The 21284-nt window shown below is 40.6% G+C and overlaps 2 protein-coding genes across 5 annotated transcripts in view; both read right to left on the reverse strand.

The window, feature by feature from the left end:
• Positions 1–727: 727 nt before the first annotated feature.
• On the reverse strand, positions 728–10129 carry dpf2 (D4, zinc and double PHD fingers family 2). Of its 2 annotated transcripts, none has more exons than XM_026372087.2 (11): positions 10036–10129; positions 8472–8632; positions 8133–8240; positions 7736–7914; positions 7544–7636; positions 7357–7435; positions 5235–5372; positions 4985–5116; positions 4762–4874; positions 3669–3750; positions 728–3136 (listed from the first exon to the last, which is right to left on the reverse strand). In XM_026372087.2, the coding sequence occupies exons 1-11, from the start codon at positions 10065–10067 to the stop codon at positions 3054–3056; spliced, it is 1200 nt and encodes a 399-aa protein (XP_026227872.1). In that variant the 5' UTR covers positions 10068–10129; the 3' UTR covers positions 728–3053. The 2 variants fall into 2 exon arrangements, with proteins under 2 accessions (XP_026227872.1, XP_026227873.1); XM_026372088.2 differs by lacking the exon at positions 10036–10129 and adding an exon at positions 8790–8927.
• Positions 10130–14183: 4054 nt separating this feature from the next.
• The window catches only part of LOC113169685 (spectrin beta chain, non-erythrocytic 1), a 42629-nt gene continuing 35528 nt past the window's right edge, over positions 14184–21284 (reverse strand). For 2 of the 3 annotated variants that reach the window (XM_026371281.1, XM_026371282.1), the window contains 14 exons: positions 20910–21188; positions 20693–20823; positions 20389–20593; positions 19910–20284; positions 19576–19820; positions 19332–19470; positions 19092–19176; positions 18327–18523; positions 18057–18181; positions 17885–17960; positions 15908–16086; positions 15564–15737; positions 15333–15375; positions 14184–15218 (listed from right to left, as the gene is read on the reverse strand). In XM_026371281.1, coding sequence (XP_026227066.1) covers positions 15006–15218; positions 15333–15375; positions 15564–15737; positions 15908–16086; positions 17885–17960; positions 18057–18181; positions 18327–18523; positions 19092–19176; positions 19332–19470; positions 19576–19820; positions 19910–20284; positions 20389–20593; positions 20693–20823; positions 20910–21188 — 2466 coding nt within the window. In that variant the 3' untranslated portion in view covers positions 14184–15005. Of the gene's footprint in view, positions 15219–15332; positions 15376–15563; positions 15738–15907; positions 16087–17048; positions 17127–17884; positions 17961–18056; positions 18182–18326; positions 18524–19091; positions 19177–19331; positions 19471–19575; positions 19821–19909; positions 20285–20388; positions 20594–20692; positions 20824–20909; positions 21189–21284 lie in introns of all 3 variants that reach the window. The other variant, XM_026371283.1, reaches the window with a different exon arrangement.

The following is a 21284-nucleotide window of genomic DNA, read 5'->3' on the forward strand; positions in this document are numbered from 1 at the left end:
GCAATAACAATTGATCTTTTTTACATTATTTTCTGTAGGTACAGTAGCAGAGATGGTGAATAGATGGGTGAGCAGCTGGAGGATTAGAGAGAAGGACATGTAGTCCATGGCTGCCATCTAATGGACTAAGCCAGTAAAATACACTGCTCTATAACGTCTTTTAACATCTTTTCTCACTTCACACATTTTCACTTTGGAGTCTTCTCTTTCTACACCGAACCACTTTATACTGCTTATCATGTCTTAAAGTCTCTGGGAGTCACTGGTGGAGCTGATACCACGTGTCATTGGGTGAGAGGTGTAGAGGCAAACAACCACTGAGGGGCATTTTAGAGTCCTTCATTAACCTAATTGCATGTGGATTGTGGGAGGGAATCGGAGTACCTAGAGAAAACCTGCACAGGCATGAGGAGAACGCCACAGAGAAAAGGCTACAGCTGGTAAGTGGCCTTTCTGATCTTCTAGCTCTGAGGCCGGTGTGCTAACCACTCCCTGCCACTATGCTTCCTTCTTGCTACATCTGATATCTCAGAAACTACATACTTGTAAGTTAAAGCAAATTGGTTTATTAAGTGTAATATTTTAGCTAAACTTTATCATGGCCAAACAATGATTTTGTCATTTTCACTTTTAATAATTTAGTTTTCAATGTTATGTTTTAAAGTAAACGTTAGACGTGTAACATATTGAGTGTATGTAGAGAGAGAAAAACAAAAAAATCAGCTGGTTATAGTGCCTAGAATTTTATTTTCCTGAAGACAAAGTTCATACAATAAAACATTTCATCACAAACCAAATAAAAGTCCACCCTAAGAGAATTTACCCACTGTGTAGACCTATGATCTGAACATTATTTGATAATATGAACAATTCTCCTCCAAAGCTGGAGACCAGAAACCATAATCTGATATTAGAAATATTTCTATATAATTATAATATGAAAATAACAGGACCTCCTGACTGCGACCAAGAAGTTGGAGACTTGGTCTACCAGTACTTAACCTTTCAGTGTTGAAGGTGCAGCTCCAGAATGTGCTTCTTAATCACATTATGGGTTTTGCATCTTGTTTCGAGCTTTGGAAGTGAACAGCTCAGTAGAGACCTGGATCATAGAATTAACTAGAAAGCAACTTCCAATAAGTCCCAAAATGTTCCACACATCGGGTACGCAAATATTGTTGGTGAATACAAAAACAACCAGCAAAATATTCTAGTAGCCGCTGTCTCTAAATAACAGTAAGGTTAAATCGTGATCAGAAAATAAACCAAGTTATACTTGTGTAATGCTTTAGTAATTGTTAGTTGGCTATTGAAACGACATGATAGCAGGGTTAATTTATATTACACCACTTTCCAACACCTTCACCAACCTAACGCTGAGACAAGTATGTAGCATATGAGAGTGCATACACTTACTGAGCATGCACTTATTTAACTGTAGAATATGCAGTTATTGAAGCAGACACTGCAGCTGTCGTTACTATTTGCCCCCTGCCTTTCATCTATCTACAGCATGTTCACCTTTAAATACTGTTTCTGTTTGAGGTAAGTAACTGCTTTAAGAGTTCAGACGGACTTTTTCTTTTAGCCTTGCCACAGAAGGAAACCATTGCATAATAAAACTAGGAAAGCGGTGACTAAGGGCCATCTCTCCACAGGACTGTACATATGCACATTTGAATTTGTTTTCTACAATATGGAGCCATCCACAACTGCTCCAACCGGCCCCCTGTTCCGTAATAGCATTTTCTGAGAAAGAAAATTTACAGTATCACACATTTATCTGCCGACAGAGCCTCTGCTCTAAGTCCCTGTCCTGCCAGTATCCAACAGGAGCTCTAATATTGCTTTTACCTTGTCAGCAAATGACCGTCTGCACGGTCGCATAGTGCTCCTGTACATTAAAATATTCTAGTGGTGCCACACTATCAACAAATAGTGGAAATGGTGCATCATCAGCAAACTGCTATAACACAGCAACAATTTAACCCTTTACCTGATATTGCAAGTAGATTCTTTTTTACTATTTTTTGACTGGGAAGAGAACGCCTGTCAAAAAAGGGCCAGGTGTGCAGAATGAAATTTTCAATCAGGTGTCAGCATTAAGTCTACATTTCGTTTCTGCTGTCGACAGGACCAGAGTAAAAAGCTGACAGTTGTGTCATAAAGGCCCCAAAGCCTGAATGAAACACTGAACAAGTGCTGTATGTCCTTATGCATATTCTCAAGCTCTGTTCTCCAGTAGACTAAAAAACTTGAGTCAACAACTAGACTCAAACCTGAACTTCTTCAGTCTTTGGAACCTCTCTGGAGATCAAGTCAGGATCTCCATTTATTCTGTTTCTATGTGTGCCGGTGAGGCCTGTGGCAGTAAAATAATTTACAGTCTCAGAAGAGCCCTCTGCTGCTATCAACTGAATCACTAAATATTAGCAGTGATGTTAAAAAATGTGGTTGTGGATTTCTCTATAATGACGAGATGGGCACTATAAAAAGACCGTTAAGGGGTCATTCTGTTTCCATGTGTACATACTTAACACTATCATATACCATAGAAATATATAAATACTATAAAATGTCATTTTTAATGATGAGGAAGCATTGGCATGCTACTTGATTGAGCTCTACTTCTGCTCTAGTCATAAAAATCAATACACTGCAGGATAGCGACAAGGATTTAGCAATGTTGTGTAAGTTTATGGTTTAAAAAAAAAAGAAGAAAAGCTAAACAGGATGTGGTATTTTGGCTATTTATGCTGTGTATGTTGGTGAAATTCAGTACTGCTCAATTTGGCTATGTGGCAAAGTGGTGAATGTAAAAAGCTATGGGGCTGAATCTTAGCTTGATACTGTGTAACAGTCATATCTGAAGCTAAACGAGGCCAGTCTGGTAAAGGTATACTTCCCTTTTCACAATTTATTGTCTGTGCTAAACACACCCCCTCCGAGGTTCGCTCATCTGGGGAGTTTATCATCTTTCTTCAAGGGTAAACCGTACTGCTGTGGGACGGGTAAGTGATGAGTGTGCAGGCGAGCAGTGAGGGAAGCGGCCATCACGACGGCGGGGCGTTCTGGTTCTGGTATATAGATGCCTTATCTTTCAAAAGGTCCAGACATAGATGACAGCTCCAGCTCCCTGAGGACCAAAAGAGAAGTGTTAGGGTCATATATGTTTAACGCTGTTGTTTACAATCCTGACAGTAAAGCTGTACAATGAACCCTGATCTTTATAATCTGTAGGTAATAAATGAAATGAGTCTGTATCACAGTGTCTTCAAGTTTGGTCTGATTCATAATCTTTATTTATTTTCTGATCAAATAGCACCTGAATAAAATTCTGATCACTTTCATATTAATTCTTGATAACCTGCTTGTGTGTTTGCGTTTCACTTTTGAGAACTTGTATTTGCTAAGTGAATGTTTTATATTGTATTTTATAGAAAACACATTTCTCAAATGAAGCTATCTGAAAGAGTACTGGCTTTGCCTTTCAGTTTCTACTACAAAGTACAAACAGCATTGTTGTCTTTTTTCAACCCTTTCTTGAAAAGACAAAAATATGGGTTATGTTTTAGCCCTTTCAAATTACTCTAAACTTCTAAATCCCTTTCACAAATACTTGTCCCCACTACGCTTTGCTCACTTTGGATTATAAAGTTTGAACTTACCCTCTGGAGGTTCAGACATGGGTGGGTTGAGGCAGTACATGTGATAGCCTCTATCACAGTCATCACAGAACAGAAGCTGATCCTGAAACAAAGAATCAAAACACTTCAACCCTTTGCCCAAACAACTTTCATCCTCCTGAAGTTGAGTTGTATTTTTCTTTATCAGAATACCTATATAGATATCTCAGAAAAACTGAAATCTCTGATTGCTTAACTGTTTTGACAAAACTTCAGTATTTTTCTAAAAGCCCATTTTGGCTTTAGAGCTTCTTGGTCAAGTCTCTACAAGCCTTTCACACCTAAATGTAAGACGTTTATCTGATTCTCCCTGCCTCTTAAGCTCTGTAAGATTAAATAGGAAGTGCCTGTGGCCTCTCCACAGATGTTCTTTGGGGTTTAGGTTAAAGTTTTGGGTGGGCCACTCAAGTACAGAGACTTGTCCTGAAGACACTCTGTCTGAGTTGTCTGAGCTATATGATTCAGGTCACTGTTGTGCAGAGAAATAATTTGCCCAAATCTCAGGTTAGCCTTCTTGTCTGGTTACTCAGTTTGGGCAGAATACAGACATCAGGAAGAGCTCTCGTGCTTTTAAACGTCTTTCCTTTTAAGAAATACTGAGGCTGTTGTAGTTCTTGGAACAATCAGAGCTTTAGAAATGATTTTATCCTCTTACCCTGATCTATTCCTCATCACAAAATGTTGTTATGGAAATGTAAAGAGTTCTTTGGACACTGTTGCTGAAGGAGGCCCACCTACTGACCCACTTTGTTGGAGGTGGGTATGGTTGTGACCATTACATCCTAGGGGAGTCATTTACTCACGTCCTCCGTGTCCACCTAACCTAACAAACCTATTCAGGTCAGGTGACAAGCAAAACCACCTCAGAGGATAAATCTGAGGTCTCTAACCAACTTTGTTCAAACTGAACACTTGGGTGGGTAGTGAAATGTTTCTACCCAACAGGAAAAAAAAGTCCAGTTGCCATGACTCATCTTCCCAGTAACCTCACCTGTGTGACTACTGGCCTGTAGACCTTCTGAGGTCTATATAATACTTCCACCGTATAATATCTGATGGTGGGTTTTAAACTCACGTCATTCTCTGAGGTGCCGCACATGTTACAGCACTTGCATTCTATGCACTGCCAGCGGTACGTCTTCACAGCAGCCATCATTACAGGAGTGAACTGCAGACAGGACGGGTGGCCTGCATTGAAGAGAAAGGCTTTATTACTTTATACACATTTACAATTATAGTGCATAAATGAGTTGTTTCTGTTGTTGCTCTTTTCCAGCAGCCAGTTCTGTCAAATGTACCTGAGCGTCCACAGTCAGAGCAGGAGACCAGCTCTTCTGACTGGCCTGTCTTGTGATTGGTTTTGGAGTCTCCCAGACAGAAATCACAGTAATTATTAGGCAATGCAAGACCATCTGGTCCTTTCTTGGGAGCTGAGAAACAAGATGAAAACACCCAGAGACCATCAGTGTTGAGTCACTCAAGTCCAGCTCTAAATTGAACCCAGCAATCAAGTGGTGAAATCTCTGACAGCAGTGAATGATCTCTTACTCTTAGGCTCCTCTGGCAGCGGCAGGGGAGGCTCATTGATCTCCATCTCTTCTTTCTCCTCGCCCTCTTCCTCAGCCAGGTGGGAGTGGGCGTAGTGGTAGCTCAGGCCAGGACGGTTCTTGTAGCGCTTCCCACAGACTACCACCAAAACCAGAGAACACAACATGCATGAAAACAAAGAAATCCATGCACATGTTGGACAGAGTCAGTGGTGAAAGGAGAGAGAGAGAGGATGAAAAGTGATGACTAGGTGTTGATTTTGTTCAGAAGTGAAATGCCATAAACTATTAGTACTGATGATAACAGACTAACATTTCTATTATCCACACTATTTAGTAGCTATCTTGCCATCATAAGATGGCACAAGAATTTATGGAATTATTCTGTAATTATTCAAAAAGTTTCCTAATTAAAACACAGCTTTGTATAGTTTACATGATCTCTAACAATTTATCTACTCAGACATTATTGAACAAAACCAGATGTTCAGAAAATGACATCTGTGCAACACTTGTCTATGGCTCATGTGGTGGTATGATTCACTTCAAGAGCGGCACAATGACATGACATTGTTTATGAAATCAGCGGGAAAGATTAATAATAATTTTTTAAAAAAAGTTGATGATGACAAACATGCTCTGAGGCAATGTTTCGAAACATGCATTATCACATCCTCTGTGTAGCCATATATTTAAGCAAAGCAGGATAGCTCATACCACCACACATCTACAGATAGTAAATGAGTTGCTACAGAGGTCTGTGATCTATATATCTACCTAGATTTAACTTCTTCAGAGGCATCTGAAGTAAACTAAAAACAAATAATCCATTCATCTCTCTCTCTCAATGTTACATAAATGAATATGACCACTGTAGACTGACACTAAACTATTTTAACAATAGCTTCACACTTAGAAAGGTGCCACTGTGCGCAGATGTAGTCACAGCGGTTGTGTGAGGTTTGTCATAAGATAACACCCAAAAGTACTTCTTCTTTCACTTCCATACTTTCTCTCATTTTCATTTCCTCAAATATGATCTGTTATTTAAGGAGTGAATACCCTCCACAGCATCTTAGCAAAACTGCAAATAACCGCAGGTCCCATGCCAAGTGACTGTGTACAGTGGCAGAACAATTTGAAATTGATTCCCTAAAGGTCACACAAACTAATAAAAATTAATTCAAAACCAAAGTGGAGGCAGCAGTTCAGTCTAAAACACAGAACAAGACTTTACAGGGTGCAGAGGTGGTGGAGTAAGGCAAAAAAAAGCAGAGGAAAAAAACTGTAATGCATTCAAACTGTACATATTAAGTGGTGAGACAAAGACAAAGCACAGAGAAAAACAGCAGCAAGGTCCAGCATCTAGGTCTTCTAAATCTGAGGGGAGTTCAGGGCCAGATACGGGGTTAAAAACTGCCCTCGTGGGTTGTAGTGTGACAGTTCATATCTTGCTGGCTGATTACAGACTACATTTTAGTTGGAGGGTTTAATAACATGGTCCTGACCTTTTCTACATCTTTTTTTTTTAGCATTTAAGTAAATGGTGTAGAACAAAATATTTACCCTATGAACTGAAATGCAAAAGAAAGTCTACTTGGTGACACAGACAGAAAATAAAAACAGGCAGTGAAGACAAAAGACAAGGCAGACTGAAGTAAAAAGGAATGAGAGAAATATACCTCTTTCAGAAGGTTTTGAAATATGCTTTTGTTTGATAGTGTCTGAAAGAGAGAAGATAAGGAGAAGAGAGAGCACAGACAGAGACTCAGAGAAATAGGCTCATAGACTGACAGAGGATCAGCCAGTCAGCACTGCACTACTAAGAACTGCAACTGTAAAGTGAATATGTTTCACAAAAGAGGAAAAAACACATCCAGCAGTACAAATATGCAATCTGACAACACCAAAGAAGTGGAAGAAACATTTCCTCCCTGCCCATGGAAAGATGTGAAATGCAAGTTCATTAAGTAAATTAAGAGAAAAGGAGAGGGAGTAAAAAAAAGGTGATAAAGAATGAGGACTGCTTGAACAGTCTACAAACAACACAGCTATTGATATCTGCAGTGACCCTCTACTCTGACCTGAGTTCACATGCTCTACTCTCCCCCATCAGGACTCACTGTCACATGCGTATGGCTTGTCTCTGTCCTCCAGTGCTGCTGTATCCAGCTTCTTCCTGCCGCTGCCGACTCCTCGACCCTGAGGACGGAGACATTACTAAGTCAACAGACAGGATGGGGCACGCACACACACCGAGTTGGAATGAACTTTTGAAAAAGCACTTTCATGTCTAAAGCAGTTACTTACCTTCCCTTTCCCTTTGCCTCTTCTCTTAGGCGTGTCTTCCTCATAGTCTTCATCATCCAGGTCATCTAGAAAGTCATCTGGCTCAAGGATTCTCTATGAAGAGGCAACCACAAAAGCAATGAAAGAATTGGTTAGATAAATGGAAAAAAAGATTCTTGTCTCCAAGCATTATCTCATGCTGGAAATGAGAACCTTTCTAATCCGGGCTGCAGGGTTCAAGCCTCCAGTGTAGTCGCTCAGGTTTGAATCCTCCTCAGACCCCCGGAGCTCTGTCGTCGCCCGTTTGTCCAAAGAATCCCCCTTCAGCAGGGCCTCCAGGCTGCTGCCATCGGATGACAACAGAGCATCCTTCTTCAGTCCTAAATCCAGCTCTGTGAACAGAACACACACACAATTAAAGTCACATGCAAAAGCAAGATACATTCAAACTGCAAAACCTCCCATTACTCAGAGTACTCTCATGTAATTAGATGATTACAACATCTGTCAATTCTTTTTTCCTACATATCTGTAAAGCTTCGAATGTCAGCCTTTTTCTAAAGGTTGACATGGTGAAATGGACGATGAGCTGAGCTGTAAGATTCAGTACCTGACTTAACAGGTGGGAAGATAAGCCGCGGGTCTTCTGGAGGGTGAGATCGTCGTTTCTTTCTCCATCTCCTGGATGGGTAGGTGTAAAGCTGTCCTGGAGCCACGCCTGAACCACAGCAAAACAGATTCATATACATAATGCTGCCTATTTAAATACAGAGCTTTTTTTCTGCCTTGACGGAGTCAAATATTCAACCTTATGGGAGCTAGGGGATATCTGGTTAAAATTGATGGTGCTACATTTGTCCACTCTGCTTACTGCAAAGAGTCCCCCCCCATTCACCCAATTCTAAAACACTAATAAAGTTTTCATGTAAACTTAATGTCTCTGTCTTACCTGGTCCTCTGTGTCTCTTCTCCATCCAAATGTAGCAGTTGCTCTGCGCCACTCCCGTCTGAGAGTCGAGGAACGGCATTCGGACACTCCTCTCTGCACAGAGCCTGGCATTGTAGTTGTGACACTGCTCCATCGCATCTCTGTAATACTGCTCTCCAAGCCTGAGAACAAAGCCAGAACCACATGTTTACGTATAATAGTTAAAAGACTAAGTCCAGCAGATGTGGCTACTCCAAAAACCATTTGTTTTGTCCATTTAGCATAAAGACTGTTGTCTTTCTCTGCTATGCCGTCACCTTAGAAAAGCAACTCACTCACTGGGAAACAGGAGTCGACAGCATCTTTGTACATCATACAAAATCTTCAGAGAAAGTCCAACAACAGGTGCTCTGCTGTCGGTATATCAACAACAAAGAGATCCGCTTCAGCACAGTCGCAAGTGTACTGTACTGTCAACACAAATACATTCAAACACACAGAGTGTCTTTCAGGGAAGCTCCTGGCTGCTCATGACTACGACCTCCTTACTAGTTGCTGTAAATCCCTGAATGGCATAAGAAAGAGCGAATGAAAACAGACTGCAAGTGTTGACACCATCACTGCCCTGGAGCTAAAACAGTAACATCTGCTGCACAGAGGCGGTTCAACCACATTTTGAATGAAGTTTTGAACAAACTTAAAACTTTAAAGCCGTGTTTCACATCATTTCTTGGAAAGATGTACCAGCTCCTGTCTGCTGTCTGCACAAGACTAGACTGGAAACTTGAGTTTATTCATAGGAAATAGTTCAGACTAACAAGGATATGAACTAAGTATCGATTAATATGATTAAAGATAATAATATTAATAAATAATAATATATATAAATACATTTACCAGTCCTTAACATGTCACTCTCACTTGTGATCACTGTAAAATGTCACCCACCTGAACACCTACGCGACATAAAGACAACGGAAATGGAAGAGCACGTTTTAGCTGCGGGTCCCTCAAACCTTCACAACAGTCCCGAAGAGTTTCTGCATGCGAGGCAGAAATGCGATAGCGGCAGCAGACACGGGCCTGAGGTGTCGACAGCAGACGAGTGATGCTCAAGGCCACTGTTTCATTCATTGTAAACTAATCGTCCAGTCGCTAACAGCGTTGGCCACAGTTCCACTCTTTAGCTCGTTAGCGTGCGAGCCACCTAACGTTAGCTGCGCTGCTTAACCGCTACTTAGCACCGCGGTTATTTCACTACAAAGGTCTAACAAGAAACCATGATATCGATAATAAATAAACACACTCTTTGTGAAACCAAAACGCGCTCTGTTAACCCCCCCCCCCCCCTTGTGATTCACGTTTCGTTATCTGCCTGTCTGCTAACTTAACGTTGCACTTCCATTCCAGGATGTGAACGCACGACGGTCCGACTGCGCTGGCTAACCTCACTAAATCTGTGGGACCGTCGCTAAGCTAGCTAGCGATGAGGTCAGTGGCTGTATGGTCGCACGGGTGTTATGATTTGACCCCGGCGTGTGTCAGCTAGTTCGGTGTTAGGTGTGTAGAAAAGTCCAACACTTACAGTTTGACAACATTCTCAACAACAGCTGCCATCTTGCTTTCATACACGGGAAAGTGGCTACGGGTAATGTTTGCCCTCTGTCAGGACTGTAAGGCACACACTGCGGGGACCTAGCTCCCCCTACTGGCAGATTTATGAACCGGACAGATTTTATAGGAAGCATCATGGATTAAGTCAAGATCAAGTTATTTCTCAATGTTGTATGTTAACATAGGATTCTTTACTATTATTTTCCTAAATTTTGCTTAAATAGGACCACACCACAAAGTGCAGCAAAGTGCAACTAAAAACAAAGGTTATAAAGTGGTTGCGATGTGATTTTTTATTGTACATTGTGCTGTATTAACTTTCTCTCTTCAATCAAATCCACAGCAATAACAAACATTTCAATATTTCATCTCAATAAATGTGTGTTTTTGGTTGATCGTGGTGATTATTGCAGACAGCTTTTAAACTGTATTCCAAGGAAAGTTTAATTCAACTGCAGAAGTTCAACTATGTGGAGGAGATGTCCAGTTCTCCCACACTCAGTATACACTCATATTATTATCTTATCACTTTCTGAGGCCTTCGACCACAATCCTCAACTTCTCCAAATTCTAAGAGATTTTAGCTTTTGTGATAAAAACAAAGCTTTGTTTTATTTTCCCTAAAAAGTTCTGCTCTGCTCTTTAGATGATGACACCCTTCCCACCTTCCACTGAGTCATCATCATGAATCTACTGTATGTTTGTCATTACTTGAGCATACTTGACCTCATTTGCTGCAGTTGCATCATTAATTAATTCATAATGACAGCCCTGCAGCAGCTATCTTGCCCACGTCCTCTATCGCACTGCAAAAACAGTTGCGCTCCTTCTAGGGAGTCTCTGGAGATATACTGGAGAAGTGGAACAGTCTTCCAAAAGATATGCCTTCATATGGTGTTTAAGGGAACAGATTGCAATAGTGTTGCTTCAGAATGAGTCCAGCTTCAGTTTTTGTACAGTTGGTATTGAATATATTGTTTTTATATGTGTAAAAAAAACCACGAGCCCACACTTAGTTATCCATTCTGAAAGTGAAGAAATCAAAAAGGGAATGTTGTTGGACAAATAGTGCATAATTGTTTCTTTAATTTACGCTGAGATATCTATCTAACTTGACTATAGTTCACATGTGGCAAACTGACAAAAAGATCATCTGAAGTTACTGATAATATTTGATTATGGTTAAAAAAAAGATCTGCACTTTATGTGTTATTCAAATAAGCAGCCTGCTAGAACAAAACCTGCAGTAGTTAAATCTTACAACATACAAAACACCAAAAAACATCATGTTTCTGATTAAACCATGTTTTATTATTCCTAATATTAGATGTAGATACACAAGTCAACAAACATTATTTTCGATTTGTAATGAAAATGCTCCACAGCACACTGACATCGTGTGGAAGGGTCTGGTATTACAGACACATACCTGAAAATGGACAGCAGTTATAATTTTTGCAATAAGTTGCATTAGTAACAGTAGTAGTAATAGTAACAACAGTAGCAATAATGATAATAATAGCAATTAATAATAGTGGTATTAACAACTCTGAATTACAGAGGAAGGAACAGACATTTGTCAAAAGTAATGAGAAATGAAGGTAGGTGGACAGGCTTATCAAATGCTGCAAGACAGACCACTGGATGAAAAAATACAAGCTCCCACTTGTACAGCAAATATCCTGCCTTCTTCTAAAAAAAAGGGAAGCTCAAATTGTCATCAGTCTGTTTTCTCTCGTATCTAATACTTAACAAGTAAAAGTTGTGTTTTCTTCATCAAGTACTCCATTGGTACAAGTACTCTCATAACCAAAACCTCATTTCATTGACATCAATACAACATACTGTTCTGGTCAAAACTCACACTAGGTTATTTTAAAAATGATGCAATATGCAACATCAAGTCAAAGCCAGCTGAGGACATTTCCACAAGACTGGGTTACCAGGGCCGTTCTGCATTCAACATACAGTACAGTATTAACGTGTGAGTCTGTGAGAAAGAGAGCCCATGTGCAGTATGTCAAGTATGAGAGATATTTTTGCTTCACATGACCAATTTGGCCAAACTAATTTGAATCATCACACATTCAAATAAGCTGATAAGAAAATACACTGTGTGACCTTTAGACTTGAACTCTCTAACATCAGCCGGATGCCGCGTCTGGCGTCCAGGGCAAGAGAAAAGGCGGCAGTAGTTGCCAAAACAGCTGATCCACTGGGGAAGAACGTCACCTCCATTCAAAATTGTGCACAATGTACGCAAACTGCGTTGGCTCACTTATGTATGCAATGACCTTATTAACCTGGTTTGCCTTTACGTTTAAGGCTACTCACATTACACTGAAACCAGGAGCTCTGTCTCACACCTAGGATACAAGGCAAGTCTGATCAAGTTTGAACACGGGGCTATTACTGTAACCGAAGCCCGTTCAATAGTCACAAAGTGGATATTTGGGTTTTTCTTCTCCTTGATTTGGAGGCTCTCTGATGTGAGCAATGGTTCCACATTCATCGAGGACAGGAAAATAAGGCCAACGAGATTAAGGTGCAACTAAATGCAAGTTTAGTTCCAGCTGTTTGTGTTTGTTACAAACAGTTGGTGAAGCATTCCAGTGAACTAATCAGCCCTTCATAGCACTGTATACACATCCAGGCATGTACCAGATTGATATAGTTACTTTCAAGATAAAATAAATAACAAATAATAGATTACCCAAACCTACTGGTAAGATAATCACTTAATCTCTTAAATTCAGAATTGTTATTCATTAACCTTGTTGCATTTTAGTAGCTAGAAAAGGCTAATTAATTAAGAACAGTCAACAATCAATCCAGTAGTCTCATTGTATTTGTTAAAGTTGCACTACGGTCTACAGTCTCACAATATACTGTCAATGCCCTTTTTATTTCAAACTTATACAGTATTTGAGGAAGCTACTAAACACTTGTGTTTTACGTCAACTATATTGGATCGCCATTAGCTTTGTTCTGGATTATTGTAAATGCCAATCACATAAAAACGAGTTGCTCTCAAACCCTGCATATGAAGTGATGTTATATTTTCAGAGTACATCGACACACAGGGGAATACATGGCAATGGTGACACACACAATTAGAAACCTACATGAAGTCATGCCGCATATGCAGGAGCTCAAAGCTCGTCTTTCCAGATTTTCAGATTTCTCCTCCTCTGCCACAGCAGGTGAGCAGAGATATTTCATGGTTACTAATAATTTATATGTGCATAAATAATCCACTGACATACATTAGATCATTGCCACAGGGCACGCGCTTAACATTATACTTAAGTTATCTTTATACTAAGAAAACGTCCATTAAGACCTCGAATGGAGGGTGGGTTTGTAAAAATGGATTCAGTGTCTTTGTTGTGGGTTCAAGTAAGGCCGAGTACCTCTCGGTCACAGAGCACATGAAGCACATTCTTCACTGCTACTCCAATCGCACTTCCACGTCCCTCACTTGACCTGTCAGCTGTCCATCTGTCTTACTCACGGTCTGCCGTAGAAAATGTGCTTCAGCATTTAAATCTACAAACTGCCCTCCGTGCCTTCACACCATTAGATTGAGAGAGAGAATGAAAGTTACTAGAACATTGAAACAGTCATAACAAAATTGTCTTGAGAAACTTCATCGGTGATCTCAGCTTACATGTAAAACCAAAAGCAAAGAAAAGCTCATTTCATGAAACCATTCCTGTTATTTTGGGTTTGTGTCTGTTTTTTTACGTCTGTATTTGCGTGCCGAAAAGCAGCATCCACCTGGCCATGTTTGATCAGGAACAACGTGCAAAATCCACAGCACCACAACTCAACCAAACACACACACGCACACACACACACACACACACACACACTAGAAAACTAATCTCTGCTTAGAACAGAAAAAAGTTGAAAATCAAGCAGAAAAGACCACTTAAAAGAAATAATCAAATACAGGCAAAATTTGAGAGAAAATAAAAAATAAAACCAATTATTAAATATATATATATATATATATATATATATATATATATATATATATATATATATATATATATATATATATATATATATATATCATTTTCCCAGTGAAACTTGTGATCACTTACTGCACACTGCTAAAATGTAAAGAGCTTTATTGTTTCCTCAAAACAACTCAAACTGTCATTTCTAAAAACAAAACAGAAAACTAACAGAAAACAAAACACAAGTACAAGGGCAAGCTGAACATTCTCCACTGGTTTTACCAAATTCGTTTCTCTCCACAACATGAATCAAGATTATCTACTGTCAAATTAATTAGTTTTTCTCAAACCAGCAATACCAAACGATAAATAAGAGGAAGAATGATAAGAATAATTATATCAATATCAAGTTAATAACATCAATACCGAGAACAAAAAAAGAGACTGATTGTGATCATTCCCGAGGAGAGAACATTTAAAAGTTGGGGAAATAAATCCAGAGTGCACCACAGTGGAAAGCCGCCATCCATCTATTTATTAGTGACACCGCATCAAAACGACTCTGCTAGTCAAGACTCACTGAAGAGAAAAGATTCATGCTGTAGAAGATTTGGTGGATTGGACAAGATCTGGATCCCTGCTAGCGCCAACCACATCCGTTCCTGACTGTGCCGCAAATCTCTGCTGGTTGGTTAAAAATCGCCTTTGGGTGAGGGCTTTCACTTCTGGGCTAAATGTGATTTACGGATTGGGTGAACGCAAAATTAAATGGTAGATAAAACCATCGAGCGAGCGAATCAGAGAGAAAGAAAAGAAAGTTCTCTGTAAGCTACATACAGTAGCAGTCGACAATTTCCTTGGGGCCTGCACTGAGAGCAGTGTGTTTGCGTGACCTTTTTTGTACTTTCCTTTCTGTCTGCTTCAGTTTGTTGAAATTTTGACAAATGTTATTTCCGTTGATGATTTTACAAGTGTTCTATTTCTTCTTGCCAAAGAAACTGAACCTCTTCTCACGATCCTTCTCTTTTCCCTCTTTGTTGCGCATGGTAACACCCCCAGCATCACCTGAGCCAGGGGAGATGGGAGGCATTGTCATGGCACGGCTTAGGGCCCGTGGACCACCGGGTGAGTCTGATGATCCTGTTGGAATGGAGCTGATGATGGAATGGATCCAGGAGCTCATTTCCGTCTTAAAACAGACAGAAAAAATGATTTTATACTTCATCATACGGTACACAGTGTTAAAAAGGCATCATTTGTAGTTATTTATTTCAGTAGAGTAAATCCACTCTGTACATCTCACCTCATCCTTTGCTTGAAACAAATATTCCTTTCCATCCCCAAGTCTGCAGACACAGCGTTGAAGATAAACAGTTAGTCAGGGATAAGCTATAAAGTCTAATATACACATCATTTTACCATGTTCTCATTATGGCCAGTATGGTGTCATCATGGCCTCTTGTTTTAATTATGCAACCTAGTGGCACACCAATCATGCTGTCCTGAGGTTTTTAGCTGCCACCTCTCGTCTCACCTGAGCTTGAAAACATGTTTCCTCTTCTTATAGTCGTGGGCTACCTCGCACACAGCTTCTCCGAGGCTGATGGGTACCTCTCCATGGAATGGAATACCATTACTAGCACTCTTGTTGTCTTTATAGAAACCAAGACTTCCTTTCCTTAGGACACAATACACATTCTGCCAAGACCTATGGGACAAAAAAATGTGATGAGGAAAAATATGCGTTGCACAAAAACATAACTGTTGTTAATAAATGATCTTTATTAAATAACTTTAATTAAAATCAAGTCCTTACTGTCTGGCCTCTTTGAAGTCTATAATAACCCTTTCATGACTCTCCTTCATAACAACACTTACCTGCTAGCTGCCTTTTTGCTGTGGGATTCCATCTCTTGTTTTCGACAGAGCATCCCCTCCATGGTTTCTGGCTCAGATTCTGCTCCACCCCGGCCTGGTAGCGTGGCAGATGGCTCAAGGCGAGAAGATGCCAGCCCACTGTCCCTTCCTGGTCCATTCACAGACTCAGATTCAGAGCCCTGTCATTCAAACCACACGTAGATGGTTTAGTATAAGGGTAGAGCAAAATTGTTGGATGGAAAAAGTGAGCAGCAAAGCAGCCATTCTCAGCCATATATGAAAAGCAATGATGACGTTCACCTGATCAACACTGTATGATAACAGCACGGCGTGGGTTCAGAAGGTCCACATTATCATACCGTACACTGATATTAAACGGATTACAGTCGCTCATGAGGGTAAGGGATACTATTAAAATAATCATACACATTGGAAACACAAGCTACACTAAACACAGACAGTTGAAATATTTGCTTTAAAAAAAGGCATTGCAGGAATCTGATAGCAACAAATACAATTTTGCAATGCAAAACATTATTATTCTGTTTTCCTCTGTAGTCAAGTTAAGTAACATATTGTGGTAACTGTTCTAAATAAATGAGTAGTCATCATACATTATGACATACAAACACAAACAAAACACATGGACATACATTCTTTGGATTTCAAATCTCTAATGTAATTTGGAAAAAAAGTTTTCTAATTTTTCAACAACTGGGACAGAAGAAGAGATATTTGTCTTTTTTTCCCCTGAACGGCACAAAGGTTTTTTGTTAAACACACTTATCACAAGGAGTGAACACATTAAGGGAAAAACTAAAACACTCTACGTATAAATTCACTTTGAACAGCTATACTGATCACGACATTTACAATCACTCCTGTCCTGGTCAATATGAACACATATAAAGCAGAGGGACAGATTTGATCCATGAAAATAATCAGTTCATGAATCTTCATCATGCCTTTACACAGCACTGGGGCTCGTTGATGAAACTGCGTAGTGCATGAATAAACAAAGCAATGATTGCATCTGTGACAGAAAACAATGGCTTCTCAGATTGCAGTTGACCATGAGTGGAGCAGAGGCTGTGACAAGGGAGAGGGGAAGCTACAAAGCTGACTATGGCTTGGTACTCACACGCTCCGGCTGCTTTGGTTTACACACACGTTTAGGCTCTGATTTCTTTCCCACTGACAACGATAGCGATAATGACCGCTGGTAAAAACGCAATAAGAGATTGTCAAGAAATCTTCGTCTGTGGCAGAGTTAGTACTTCCAGAACTTTGGTTCAATTTATACAGAAATGGCTTTTTCTCTGAAACAGATTCTTCTCTGTAGTATCAGCTACAGAACCAAATACATTACTTCCCTCAGCCAGTGTAGACTGTTTTAATCTCCTCTGAAGCACAGGAGTTTCATGGAGGCTGACTTTACCCCACCCCACCCCACCCTAACTCCTCTTCTCACAGGAGCCCTGTTGAAAATGGGTCCCTGAAATGGTGGGTGCAACCCCTAAGTGGCCCAGATTGTTACTTTGTTTGTTTACTATTACAGCTGCTATGAAAATTATCGGCTGATGTTGCTTGAATCTATATTACATAAATTACACTTAAAGTGTGGGATTAAGAAAGATTTCATTTCAAAGAAAAGAAATTTGGTTGGATATCAGCAATTCATGTTATCATATGGCATCAGAAAAACATTGTTGAGTGGATATGAACAGACAGAGACAGGGACACACACTCAAATACAGTTACACTATGTTTTATATACTTACAGACTAGGACTTCTTACACCTGTTTAGCTATAAGCTGTTGCCATGTTTAAATTTGCATATGAATATCTCAACACTAACGCAACTGACCAATGTTTCTTTCTATATTCTCTGTACAAATTCATGTCATACTACAGGAGCAAGACAATATGGAAAAGATGGTACAAGACATTACATCATCGAGTCCTCTTTGTCTCACCTGAGATGTGTCATTGTCACTGTGTACGCCATTCACTGACACCGACTGATTGAGTGTGGTCTGGTCCAGACTGGTCCTGTGTTTCAGATGGAAAACATGTTAGATATGAAAACCACATCTGTTGATGAACACCACCACTGCCGTGGTCTACTAGAACTCCCCTTTGGTTTACCTGGCTGCAGAATCGTGTGCCTGACTTTCTGACTCAGACTGTGCCACTTCTGCAGGGGGTGGTGTAGGGGGCCGTCGTGCCCTCTCCTCTTCCTCTTGCCTCCTTTGGATCTCCTGCTCCTCCAGCTGAAAAATAAATAGCAACTCAGTTGTGCAATCTAAAATTAATACCCAATGAGAGAGAGGGATTTATTGCCTACATCCTGCACATTCTGCATCTACCATGCCACTCCTGAAGAAAAGATATGATTTAAGTAGTCTCTCAACTTACTGTAGTGAGTTTCTCCAGCAGCACAAAGCGGTCCTCCCAGGCTGCAGCAAGTTTCTCAAAGGCCTCATGGCGCTTAATTAGACTCTCTACCTCATCCACATTTGAGCCCAGTTCTGCTGCTCGCACTAGAGGTTCTTGCCCTGCCAACCAAGACTCTGCCACACAGGCATCACGACCAAACTGCAACACCTCCAGCACTGAGATACAGAGAGGAAGGAAGCAGAAGATTAAGAAAAAAAAAAAAAAAAAAAGACTGATTGAATAAATAAAAATACATTAAGAAATACAGTATAAACAGCATTAGGAAGTTTTAGTAGTTGGTCAGGTGCACAAGGTATAACCCATATGCTTTCAGACAAACAAAAACTCTACAGTTGTTGTATGACAATGTTGTCCAAGGTAAATTACCCAGACAAAGAAGGCTACTAAGTAAAAAATAAAAACATGGCCAGACAAAACAAACAGTCCTTGGTCTGCTTTTGACATGTTCAATCTAGTGCAATTACTTATCTTCCTTTGCTCTTGACAAAGCAAGGAACATAAATGTTGTGATGTCTACTATTATTAGACATCACATCACTATTAACAGATGCATCAAGGCCTTTAACCTGGATAGGCCTGTTGTATTTTACCTGCAGTCTGCACCTTGTAGTAACATGCCTACACCAACATATCCCTTGCTTTTTTTTTTTTTTTGTTTGGCCCTGGTCCTATTAGAATGAGTGTGTCCTTATATGGACTCCAAAACATGTTAACCACACATACCAATTTGTAAGTGGTCCATCTTGTCTTGCCACTTTTTGTTGATCTTGTCTCTCTTTTCTTGGAGTTGAGTCAGTTTCTCCCGGATCTGTGACAAACATAAAAATAACAAGACACATAAAGAGGATGGCATTAGGTTATGACTCACCGTAGTTATATCCTTTTCTATTCTTCCAAAATATGCTTGAACATAACTGCAGATAACAGTTAAAAGTGAGATAACAGTGACCCATTGTGTTATACCTCATCAGCTGCATAGTGATTATTGTTGATAAGAGTATTTCCCATCTCAGTGCAAGCAGTAAAGCTGTCTGCCCTGGTCTCAATTTCTGATTTGATGTCCTGATGATTGGCAATGACCAACCCTGCAGAAGATACATCTCTGAAAAAACAGAAAATGGAGAGAATTGGAATTAAAACATATTGGTAAAAGTGATAACAACGTTCGTTATGAACACTGGAAAATCAAGCACAAAGTGGCATTTACCTTGGGCTATCATGTGCATCAATCTGCAGGTTGACACCGTCCATCCAGAGCATAAGGTCTCGCACCATGTTAAAGAAGCGGAACTTCTCCACAGTGTCCAGCAGGAGGAGCCTGCGGGCCTGGCCAGCCTCAAGCAGACCCTCCCAAGCAGAACTCACGGCATGTTCACTCCTGTGTATGTCGTCAGCTTTCTCCCCAGCGTAGGCCTTCTGCAGCCGTGCTGCATCATCTTGCACCTGGTTCACCTGGGAGGTCAAAAATAAAGATGAGTAATTTGATATTTTAATCACATCACTCTCTTGGAATCTCCGAGATCTTTTTACCACTAGCTGACCTGCCCACTGAGAGCCTGGATATCATGCTCGAAAGCATTGTGTTGTCTGTGTAGATGCTGAACAGTGTTGAGGTCACGGCCAAGGTCAGAAGGCAGAGCTTCCCTCTTCTCCTTAACACGTCCAAGCACTTCCATGGCATCTTGATGGAAGCGGTGTAACTCATAGGAAGCTGCCAACATCTGCGTACGTGTGTCAATCAGCTCCAGCAAATCAGCCCAGGCTTCATTTAATCCGTCCTTCCACTCAGCAACACTGGCATTCTCAGGATGACCCGACTCAATAAGGTCATCTGCCAGCGCATTTACACCATCTACACGCTCTTGGCCGATGGTACTGGTGTCACGAGCAAACTCCCGGAACTTGTCCCTCAGCATCTGTTGAACGGTAAATCAGGAAAAAAGTGAGAAACAATATGTTGAGATAAATTTCCCTGAGCTTCAGAGTCTCTCAAGGATGTGATGGAGAAAAGAAAACTCACTGTAACATGTTCATAGTCCTGTCCTAGTTCATGTGAACCAGCAACCACCTCCCTCTCAGCAATCCACTGCTCCAGGTCATCCACCTCCCGCTTCAGCTGGGTCAGCCGCAGTCTCTCCTGAAGCCGCCCACGACGTTCCTCAGCGAGATCTTTCAGCCCTGCATACAGTTTGTCAACTTGGGCTTGCCGTAAAGTGATTCTCTCGCTGTTACAATACAAATAAAAAGCAACACAGATCAGTTGTTTGTTTGTGTCAATCTTTAAGGCACTTTCACAACATTCAGATTTACTTGTGCTCTCTCACCTCTCTGGATGTTCACTGGTGACCATGAGGCGGCTGCTGTTGGCTAGCTGGTGAATGGTCTGGGCATAGTCTTCAAGTGCCTGTTCCAGGATCTGATGCTTCTTGACCATCACCAGCGCACTTTGCTCATCCTGAGATGTAAATAAATCCTCAAGTTTTCTTAAGACACAACATTAAAAAAGAGTTCCGCCAACTTATTATTTTTTCCACAATTTACCTTGGCTTTTTCTTCTGACATCATGTGTAGCTCTTGCTCTCCCATCCAGGCCTCCGCCTCTGCTGCATCAGCATAGAACTGCTGAGCACGATTAGCCTCTATTAGACGGACATGACGCTTGTCTGTCTCAGCAATCAGCTGGTCCCAGAGGTCCTTTAGCTCAACAAGGCGCTCCTCTAGGGCACACTGCCTCTCACCATCTACCTGGCTCTGAGTTTTGCCCCGCCTGTGAATATCATCAATGCGTGGCTGGTGTCCCTGGATCTCCTTCTGCAATGTCTGATTCCGAAACAGAGAGGGTGTACTTTTACTGGCAGGCTTGTAAAGTCCACCTTTTACATTTTCCTTGCTTTTGTACACAGATGTTTAATAATG

Source organism: Anabas testudineus, chromosome 14 (genome assembly GCF_900324465.2).
Source record: "Anabas testudineus chromosome 14, fAnaTes1.2, whole genome shotgun sequence".
NCBI lineage: Eukaryota > Metazoa > Chordata > Actinopteri > Anabantiformes > Anabantidae > Anabas > Anabas testudineus.